The sequence below is a fragment of the Oreochromis niloticus genome, unplaced genomic scaffold (assembly GCF_001858045.2).
Source record: "Oreochromis niloticus isolate F11D_XX unplaced genomic scaffold, O_niloticus_UMD_NMBU tig00008673_pilon, whole genome shotgun sequence".
Classification (NCBI taxonomy): domain Eukaryota; kingdom Metazoa; phylum Chordata; class Actinopteri; order Cichliformes; family Cichlidae; genus Oreochromis; species Oreochromis niloticus.
In genome coordinates, this window is record NW_020329352.1 from 15,810 (window position 1) to 26,852 (window position 11,043).

Consider the following 11,043-nt stretch of genomic DNA (forward strand, 5'->3'; position numbering starts at 1 on the left):
CACCATTGCTGGGATTTTTTTCAAAATTGAAGGCACACTGAACCAGCATGGCTGCCACAGCATCCTGCAGCGACATGCCATCTCATCCAGTTTGTGTTTAGTTGGACCGTCATTTATTTTCCAACAGTACAATGAGCCCAAACACACCTCCAGGCTGTGCGAGGGCTGTTTGACCAAGAAGGAGAGTGATGGAGGCCTGGCCTCCACAGTCACCTGACCTAAACCCAATGGAGATGGTTTGGGATGAGATGGAGCACAGAGGGAAGGCAAAAGGACCAACAAGTGCTCAGCATCTCTGGGAACTCCTTCAAGACTTTTGGAAAACCATTTCAGGTGACCACCTCATGAAGCTCATGGAGAGAGAATGCCAAGAGTGTGCAAAGCAGTAATCAAAGCAAAGGGCGGCTATTTTAAAGAATCTGAAATATAAAACATGTAAATATTCATCAAATAATGAAAAACTGTTAAATGAGAAGATGTCATTTCAGTCAGTGGTGCACCAAAATTATTTCCTTAATACAGCTATAATTGTGCTAACTTTGGTGAATGTGTTTGTTTTTGCAGTAAACTGGATGAGGATCATCTCTACATGGCCTACGCAGACATCATGGCTAAGGTATCTGTTGCTGAGTACCAACACTAAACACTTTTGAATTGAAACTCACATAGCTGGCTTAGCATAGACGGTAAAAAACCTGTTATTGTTCTGCGTGCTGTTTATGTCATCGACCAGGGATGATGCTTTTGGGCTGATGGATTACTTGCAGGGCGCTGTACTGCCTAATCAAATCACTTATTGCAACTGGCACCTCCCTACCTTCAGTGTAGAATAGTTTAGTGTGGCCTGAAAAGCTAAGAGAGGGAAAAGAAATTAAAAACAGATGCACCAAACTGTGGCAAATTAACCAAATGTTAGCAGCTGCACTGTTAACAGTAGCACTAGCAGCTGCACTAGTAACTAGTCTTCTGGATGGTAGAGTTGTTGTTGGTTTAGGACACTGTTAATATATCACTGCTTAGTGATTGCACTCCGAATTGGGTCTGCTGGGTATATTTCTTCAGACACTTCATGCTGTCAAGGCCGGGAGAGCAGTACGTGGGAGTGAACATAAGTGCAGACACAATACAGAGCGGAAATAAGATTTCACAAGTTTTATTGAAATCACAGAATAAACTATGGTGAGACATGAATACGTGGCAGGGAAATCTCTGACGAGGAGTCTTGCAGGTGGCTCTGGAGGCGGGTAGCCCTCTGAGTGTTGAGTGAGTGAGTTGGGTTCCAGCCTTGTATTCTAGTAATGCAGAGGAAGCAGCAGGCAGGAGGACAGGCAGGTGAGAGCAGTGAGTAATTTAAGTCGAGAGAAGCAAGTTGCAGAATGAAGCTGGGATTTGACTGTGGAGACCAGCGTCCAGAGGAAGGAGTAAGGTGGTGACTTGACGAGATTGCTAAAGGCACAAAAGAGATCAAGTACTTGGCATGAACAAAGAAACGAACTGGTGAAGAACTGATGGCAACACTGGTTTTAAATACTGTCTTGCTGAATGCCACAGATGGAAAACGCGTGGAGAAGTGTAGGTGTTGAACCAGGGCTCCACCCCAAAAGGCAGATGCAGAGCGCAAGGCCAGGACAGAAAACCACTGAACACTGACCTGGATCATGACATATATATAAACACAAAGAATGGTGTGTTTAGCTTTAGGATCAACCAAGTTCCCCAAATAAAAAATAAAAACTGTTTGTGGTGAACACCTACACATCGAATAAAAAATTAAAGCATGTGAGACTCAATCTCACTGCACACTTTGCCAGGCAAAGTGTGCATGGATCTGACAGACAGAAAGATCTGACAGACATGCTCCTAATGAGAAGACGGATGGTGTCCTGGGGATCTCCTGCCAGATCCGGACCAGGGTATCACCGAACTTCTGGAAAAGTTGAGGTGTTTTATTGGATCTATGTCAGCCGAGCATGGGGGGCAGTTAGTGGTATCAGGCATTGTCATTCCGAAGGAACTACATGCATACTCGAGCCACATGAGGCCAGGCATTGTCAGGCACCAGGAGGAACCCAGGATCCAATGCATCACCATAGGGTCTGATGTGAGTCCAAGGATTTCATCCCATTACTTAATGGGAGTCAGGGTGCCATTACCTAGTCTGTTAGAGGTTTGTGCGTCTGTCCATGGATATGCCTCCCCAGACCAGTCATACTGAACGATGTTACAGGCGGCATAATGTTCTCCACAGCTTCTCTAGACCCTTTCACATCTGTCACATGTGCTCAGGGTGAACCTGCTATCATCTGTGAAAAGCACAGGGCACCAGTGGTGGACCATTCTGGTATTCTACGGCAAATGCCAGACGGTGCTGGGCAGTCAGCAGAGGGTTGACAAGAGGAAGCTCTGTCCCCAGGCCACCATCATAAAGTCGTTTGTTGATTGTTGATCAGAGACATTCATGTCAGTGGCCCTTAATTTACCGTTCGATCTACCCTCACCTATAGTCACGAGCTGTGGGTAGTGACCGAAAGAACGAGATGTGAATACAAGCGGCGGAAATGAGCTTCCTCTGAAGGGTGGCTGGCCTCTCCCTTAGAGATAGGCTGAGAAGTTCAGCCATTCGGGAGGGGCCCAGAGTGAGCCGCTGCTCCTCCACATCGAAAGGAGCCAGTTGAGGTGGTTCGGGCATCTGACAAGGATGTCCCCTGGGCGCCTCCTGGGTGAGGTTTTCCGGGCATGTCCCACCGGGAGATGGCCCCGGGGCAGACCCAGGACACGCTGGAGAGATTATATCTCTCGGCTGGCCTGGGAACGCCTTGGTGTTTCCCGGACAAGCTGGAGGAGGTGGCTGGGGAGAGGGAGGTCTGGGCTTCTCTGCTTGGGGAGATGGATGGATGGGCCTTCTGCAGGTCATTTTGTAGAACTCTGGCAAGTTTCATCTTGTTCATCTTTGCACAAAGCAGCAGATACCGGCCCTCCCATCATTCGTAACATCTGGTTTAAAAAACAAAGATGGTGACACCGAAAATACTCAGTTTGATGCCTCAGTGCTTTGGAACTTCCCGTCGCTGATGTGGCTATATCTATCCGAAGTAATCAGTCTGTAGTTTGTATGCTTTTTTTCACCTTTCTCCTTCCTTCAGAGTTGCCATGATGAAGAGGATGACGATGGAGAAGTGAAGAGTTTTGAAGTAGGTGATCAATCGGTCTTGAATCTTCCACTAGTCTCCTCAAGTTTTTAGCAGTTTCATTTTTAGATGGTCTGCAATGATATGTGTCACCTTTCTAACAAAGGAAAAAGAGATGGAGAAGCAGAAGCTGTTGTATCAGCAGGCTCGGCTGCACGACCGTGGCGCTGCTGAGATGGTGCTCCAAACCATCAGTGCTAGTAAAGGTAAGTCTTGCCTATCGCCCCTACTCTTTACTGTAACTCAGCGGTGGCAATATATTATGGCCCTTGTGATAGAACCAGGCTGTCCAATCCCTATGCCTGCTTACTCATTGATGTGTTAAAGTAATTTGTTCTGGATATGACTGTTTGGGAGCCTATTCTTAGATTCACCGTTTCACACTAATTCACAATTTGATGATATTTGATGTTTTTATCACCTGTGCAAAGTTGTACTTGGCAACAGTTTGTGTCTTGCTGTGCGTCTGTTTCCTTTTGACACATTTCTAAGTTTGAACATTTAGTATGTATGCACAGAGGTGTTGCTTGATGAGTACACACACAGACATTACAATATAGAAGTGTGGTTTAAAGATAAAAAAACAAAAACAAAAACCGATTAGTTGTGAATTAATTTTCCCTTTTATGGAGCAGAAAACGTTACTGGATGCTAGCTAATAGGCTACATTTGGATGTCAAATATTTATAGGGGGAAAAATGGAAATTATGGATATGAAATAAAATGTCTCTTTGTTGCTTAACCTGCAGGGTGTCAGGTCTCTGGCCCCTGGGAGAGTGAAGACCTGGACAGTTTGTCAGAGCTGGTCCAGGATATCCGTCTTTGCTCTCAGGCCCTCAACAAGCTGGACCGACAGACCTTGAAGCAGAGCTGGGACAGGACTCAGTCACACGGACACTTTCTCGACCGAAACTCCAAGTGCCTCCTCTCCGCCACCTCCACTTGAGGGTGGGAGGTGTGATGATGTCGGCAGAACTTTGCTTCTGATGTCTACTCTTTATCACTGACGGTGGATTTTGAGCCAGTGTTCATAATAAAAGTGGTCATTTTTATAAACATTTTGTTTAGTGAGGCTACACCAAAAGAAACAAGTTTGGCTATAAAACCAAAATAAAGTGACATGCTGTCCACCAACAATCTGTTGATAGCTTGTGTTTTATGCATTTTTGTCTGCCTTATTTATACATGTAAAGCTCTGTATCTGTATAAAGAGTTTGTGTTAGTGTGCGAGAGGTTTTGTGTCGCAATTGGTCCTGTTTTAATAAATAAATAATAAATAAATAAAGTTTCATTTATATAGCACCTTTCAAGACAGAATCACAAAGTGCTGCACATAAAATTACAAGTCATAAAAGATTTAAAAGACTAAATAAAACAGGCAAAAAATTAACCAAAAGCAGTTTTAAAAAGGTGAGTTTTGAGTTGTGTTTTAAAAACAGCTACTGAGTCCACAGTTCTTAATGCTTGGGGGAGAGAGTTCCACAGTCTAGGGGCCACAGTGGCAAAAGCTCTATCACCCTTAGTCCTCCTCTTAGTATTTTTTTTATAGCAAGTAAGCCCAGATCAGATGACCTCAAAGACCTGCTGGGGACATAAGGCTGTAGCAGATCAAAGATGTAGGCAGGTGCCAGTCCATGCACAGCTCTGTAGGTCAAGACCAGGATCTTAAAATCGACTCTAAATTTAACAGGAAGCCAGTGTAACTGAGATAACAACGGTGTCACATGTGAGTACTTGGAGGATTTTGTCAAAAGCCTAGCTGCAGCGTTTTGCACAACCTGCAGACGATCCAGAGAACCTTTGCTAAGACACATAAACAGCGAATTGCAATAATCCAAGCGTGACGAGATAAATGCATGTATAGCAATCTCCAGTTCAGATCGAGATAAATTCGGGCTTAGCCTAGCCACATTTCTTGAATGATAAAAACAAGACCGAACCAGAGATTTCACATGCCCATCCAATGTGAAACTGGAGTCAAAGGTGACACCTAAATTCCTGACAGAGGATTTAACATAGAGTGAGGGAGGACCAAGGCTTTCACTATCTGCGATAGGAATCTATCAGGGGCGCATACGAGGACTTTGGTTTCCCCTCGTTGAGCTGGAGGAAATTTGCAGCCGTCCTACGTTTGATCAAATCTAAGCAATCATTCAGACGCTGAAGCTTAGATAAATCCTCGGGCATAAAAGAAATGTACAACTGAATATCATCAGCATAACAATGATAAGAATGTCCTCAAAAGAGCCCATTATATGCTGGAGGGGAAGAAGATAAATTAAAAACAATAAAGGCCCCAAAACTGACCCTTGAGGGACACCATAAGTAAGGGAGGTAGAGGATGACCTAAAATCGGAGACTGCCACAGAAAAGGATCGGTGATGGAGATAAGAGGAGAACCACTCTAATGCAGTTCCAGATACACCAACCCATTTTTCAGCCTTTCAATGAGGATGTGATGGTCAGCTGTGTCGAAAGCTGATGTGAGGTCCAACATGAGTAGAACAGAGCATTTTCCTGCATCATTATCCATCAGATATCACTTGAGACCCTAAGAAGAGCTGTCTCCGTGGAATGAAACTGACGAAAACCGGACTGAAACTTATCGTAAATGCCATGTTTATCTAGAGCTGCCATAAGTTGCTTATTATATTTTGTAGGATTTGATTTAAAAAAACACAAACACAATTAAAGTAACCAACGATGCTATACGTTGACATTGTTCTTCACTGTAAGAATCAGCAGGCTATGGTGAATAATCACAGCGATTTTCAGGTCTCTGAAGAAATCTATCTAGGAGCTATGACAGTGTAAAGACACCCTGCAATTTTAAATGTGCGGCGACATTTGAATGAGGCGCGTACCAGTAGAGGGAGCCAACGCACCACGAATGGTGCACAGCCACAGATGAGCTTTGTGTCATTTATTTGTGACATGCAGGATTGTCCGCAAAGAAATGTGGATAAGTTGTAAATCAAAAGCTAAAGAGCTCATTCTTGCACTGTTTTGATCAGAACACACGTGGGAATGTTCAAGTGTTGACAATTTGTAATTATAAGTGAATTAGGGAAAGATAATCGATACTGCCACTGGCTAGTTTTCAACCCGGGTCTCCCGCTCCCAAAGCGCGTTCAGCCTGCCCTATAATATATTATAGGATTACAAAAATGTTCTGTAACACCAAAAATACACGGCCTGTCAACATCATTCCTTCACTGTAACAATCAGCAGGCTTTAATTAAAAAAAGAAAAAAAAATCAAGGCGATTCCAGGTCTATAAGGAAAATACATCTAGGAGATATGAGGAGTTGAAAACGCCTCCGTTACAGAATTCCAGCTGTCATTTCACTGAAGTCTCCATAGACTTTAAATGGGGACGTTTCTGACTTTGTGTTGCTTGGAGGCCATTTGCGAGAAAACGGCAACTCCTGCGATAATGACGGTGGCATTTTGTGAAAGGCAAGAAAAATACCTACGTTTTGATGTATAATTTGTGTTAATGAAGGCAAAATTGAGCGTTTGTTCAGACGTGAAGAAGAGATTGAGAAAGCGACAATGCCTGGCGTGTTTGGCGGTGGGTAGCAAGGCTAAGAAGCAATATTGAGGTAAAAGTTGAGGGATTTTGGGACAGCGGTAAAAAGGCAGAGAGAGCCCGTCTATAGGCTCGCCTGTAGGCTTCTAAGCAAGCGTAGCAGGTGAATTTCAGAGCCAGGGACTATTATGTTTGTTTGGTATGTATCCCCAACAAATGGTCCGCATGGGATTCGAACCACTGCCCCCTGTCTTCAATCTCCGCCATAGGGCCTGTCACTTTCCCATGAGCCACGAGGGCGGCCAATGGAATGGGCGCAATTCTGGTATATTTATCTTCTTCTTTTTTTTTTTTTTTTTTTTTTTAGCTCGATAGCTAGCCGGGAGCTCCAGGGCCACTGAAGCCGCCGAGAACGGCACAACTCCCGGCACGTCATTTTCAGATCACCGCGGACTTTCGCTACTCTGGTTAAACGTAAGTCACTTAGACAAGCTAGAAATGATATTGTTTGGCTTTTTTCAGTGTTTTATTTGTTCGTCAGTAAATCGGTTTGGCTGAGATTAAAGTGATTAGATTAGATAAAATAAAACTTTATTAATCCCCCGGGTGGGTTCCTCCTTGGTTTCTCACAGCTGACAAACGTCAAACAGAAAACCAATTAAACAAAAGTGTGAGATGGTCGACAGTTTACGCCAGCGTCCTGTTATAATTTAGATAGCAAGGAGCAGGCGGCCGAGTTTATTCAACTCCACCGAGACAGCGGTGACGCTAACCAGAAGGCTAGACCGTCCAATTTCCCCAGCCATTTACTTCCGGCCTACCCGACCTTCTGAGGACCCGGCCCACGTAGACCGCTCAGGCCGGGTCCTCAGGAGGATGCAGCCCATGAATTTGGACACGACCAATAACTGGTGCACCAACCATATCTTTTCTTGTGTAAATGTAAATTTGTCTGTTATTGTGTAAATACATTCGCTATTGTGTACTCTACACACACGGAGAGATGCCAAACTGCCTTCACTGTTCTTGTAACAGTGACAATAAAAAGCTATTCTGTTCTATTCTATTCTATATTTGCTTGATATAATGTTTACATGTCTATTTGTTTTTAAAAATCTACCATGACTGGTTGGGGTGAGGTGTATGACAATAACAATCAATTATTTGCAGTATTGGTATTCCTGAGGTAACCTTTAGTAACAGCAAAATAACTCTGCCTTAGCTTTGTAAAATTTTCATTACTAATTACTGAATAAATATTTTTGCTCATGACATCTTTGATAGGATTTTGTAGGTCACAGAATACCTGTTGTTTGATCGAAGTTAATAATTCTTTTGCAGAAAGACACAGAGGACGAAGTTCGAGAGGTCATCAGGAACAACCTACATTTACAAGGAAAGGTAAGAAAAGGACACAAGTTACTTAAAGTATACTTACACATTATGCCTCTGGGCTTAGATTTGCCATGGTGTCAGGTTGTTGTCAGTTTATCTTATTCTTGTGAAAGTAATGTCAAAGGACTGGTTTAAGAGAAATTCTTCAAATCTGGCACAAGGATGAAGTGATTCGATTTTGATGGTCGGTGGGCAAACTCGCAAAATTTAGAGTCAAGTACTCAGATTCAGTTTAAATTTCACACAAATCTAGAGTAAGAGGACCTAAACGAACTGATGAACCTTTATGTCCATAAGATAAATAAGGCTACTTCACAGTGATATCATAGGTTATCCGAAAGATATAGAATAGGAAATTCAATCTGTCAACAAGTGATTGAAGGAACTCTATCACTCCACATAGCCCCTATCCCACTAACATCACTAAACTCGTCTGTACGGGAGAGTACAGGCTGTATCAAAAAGAATCATTCGATTTCAAAGTGCTTTCATTCTGCAGCCATTCACCCGGAACAATTGCATTACAACAGCAGTGGCTGCAGTGACTACAGTGAACTATGGGATGACGTATTTCATTGATTATTCATAAACATTGAACATTTTGTATGTAAAACTTTATATTCAGCCATGTATTTTAAATTTAGTGTAAGCTTAAAATACAGCCTTTTGAAAGTGTATGATTTATTTTTGATACACTGTATATTCCAGAGTCATATGTGAAGCCATCTACTTGACAGCTAAAGCTTCACCCACACTGGGTCAGGAAACAGGACAATGATCCAAACACACCAGCAGGAGAAAGAACTGAATCTGAAGTTATAGAGTGACTGAAATACTGAAAGTAGCAGGACCTTAAGAGTGCTGTGCGTAAATGAATGGCTTCAAACCTAAATCAACTGAAGCAACGTTATAAACAAGGGTGGGCCAAATTCTGCCACAATGATTTTAAAGACTTACGAAGTCATACAAAAAAACAACCAATTCAAGTTATTGCCAGCAAGGTAGTTATACAAGCTACTGAATCATGAGCTTTACATGTGGTGTTTCTGTGTTTTGGCTTTGTTTTGTTAAAGTCGAGACAGATGTAAACCAGTTGGTAGATGTTGGTTGGTACTATATATTTATATATTCACAAAGGTGCTTAACCTTGTGAATGGGCCAATAGAGTCATGCATTTCCTCTGTGTGTCTTACAAAGTCAGAGGACCCAGCAATTCGTTGGCAGATGGCTCTGTACAGAGACCTCCCAAACCACTATGAGGATACTACTGACCAGAGAAGACTGTGGAGAGAATCCTGGATATTGGTCATGTCCTCTCCACCTGGAGCAGGTCTATATATTCAAGTTGAGTTGATTTTGCGCATTTTTGTGCCAACGTAGAGAGTATAGCTTTAAGGTACCCCACGGTCCTCTTAAACTAGCTGATTGGTCTTCATTAAAGCTGACCACATACTTCTCCAGGATAATATGGCTTCCAGATGGTAAGGTACACCAACTAAATATCTAGTATACTGAGTGGTTCAGTTTGTGTCTTCAGGTGGAGCATCCTCAGCGCAGTAAGAAGGCTGTGTGGCACAAACTGCTTTCAAAACAGAGGAAGAGAGATGTCGTCGCTTGCTTCAGGATGGCACCACTCTATAACTTGCCAAGGTATGTTCTCAAACACACACACATGTAAAATGAAGAAGAAATATTTAAAATTCTGCACTTTATTATTTTCCCACCCTCATCTACAGCCACACTCGGGCTAGTGAGGAAAGGTTGTGGATATGTTGCACCTACAGTGCAGCCCTTTATAAGCAGCAGAAGATGGGTAGATAAACAGTTATTAGTCATCCATGTATCTCTCTCATACTAGGCACCGGGCTGTAAACTTGTTCCTGCAGGGCTATGAAAAGTCCTGGATGGAGACAGAGGAGCACTACTTTGAAGATAAACTCATAGAAGACCTCGCTGTAAGTTCATTTCATTTAAAAAAAACAAACGAGTGGAATTCTTCTGACTACTCTGGAATTTTTGCTTGTTTTGAAGGCAAATTATGTGTTAATTTCTTCAGTGTATAGCAGAGTTTTAGCACTTTGTGAATGTGTGTTGATTTCAGAAACCAGGTGAACAGGAGCCATCTGAGGAAGAGGAGGGGCAGAAACACAAACACATAGATCCCCTGCATCAGCTCATCCAGCTGTTCAGCAGAACAGCCCTAACAGAAAAATGGTGTGTATTTTACACACTACCTGTTAAAAGTCCCTATTTTTCCAGTTATTTGTTGCAGTTCATGTCGTTAAAGTCCAATGAATAGCTTGAAATGGTACAAAGGTAAGTGGTGAGCTGCCAGAGGTTAGGTTACCCAAACTGAAAAATAATGTACATTTCAGAATTATACCAAAAGGCCTTTTTCAGGGACACAACATGGGTTAACAATTCAAAGCTGTTCTGCAGCAGTGAAGGTTGATCAAGCCTTGAAAGCTGCTGCTACTAATTCCTACAGGTGTTCCAACTTGGATTAATTCCAACCCCCTCTGTCTGCATAAAGCAGTGTTGGTGCCATACCCTTGTGAGCATCAGCTGAACAGTACTGTACTGCAGTAAGTAGTGTGTTGCTACAAAAATGGTGAGAAAAAGACCATTAACAGTGGAAGAGAGAGAGACCATCATAACACTTAAAATGTAGGTCTGTCCTGACAAAGAAAGTCAAAGTGTCAGTGAGTACAGTTTCCTTCACCATCAACGCACTGAGAAACAAACTGTGACAGGAAGAGGTCTGCAGACCCAAAGACACGACTGAATCACAGGACAAGGTTCTGAGAGTTAACAGCTTGTGTGATAGGCAGCTCACAGGACAACAGCTTCAAGCACATCTATCTCAAGGAGCTTCGTGATGTAGTCACCTGAAATGGTTTCATTTCACAGGTGTGCCTGTCAGGGTTC

The 11,043-nt window shown here is 42.8% G+C and overlaps 1 protein-coding gene across 1 annotated transcript; it reads left to right on the forward strand.

The window, feature by feature from the left end:
- Positions 1-303: 303 nt before the first annotated feature.
- Positions 304-4,266, forward strand: LOC109197839 (tonsoku-like protein). The gene is made up of 5 exons (XM_019353616.1): positions 304-333; positions 565-616; positions 3,144-3,191; positions 3,295-3,394; positions 3,938-4,266. Exons 2-5 carry the CDS (start codon positions 590-592, stop codon positions 4,132-4,134), a joined length of 372 nt encoding a protein of 123 aa, XP_019209161.1. The 5' UTR covers positions 304-333; positions 565-589; the 3' UTR covers positions 4,135-4,266.
- Positions 4,267-11,043: the final 6,777 nt, after the last annotated feature.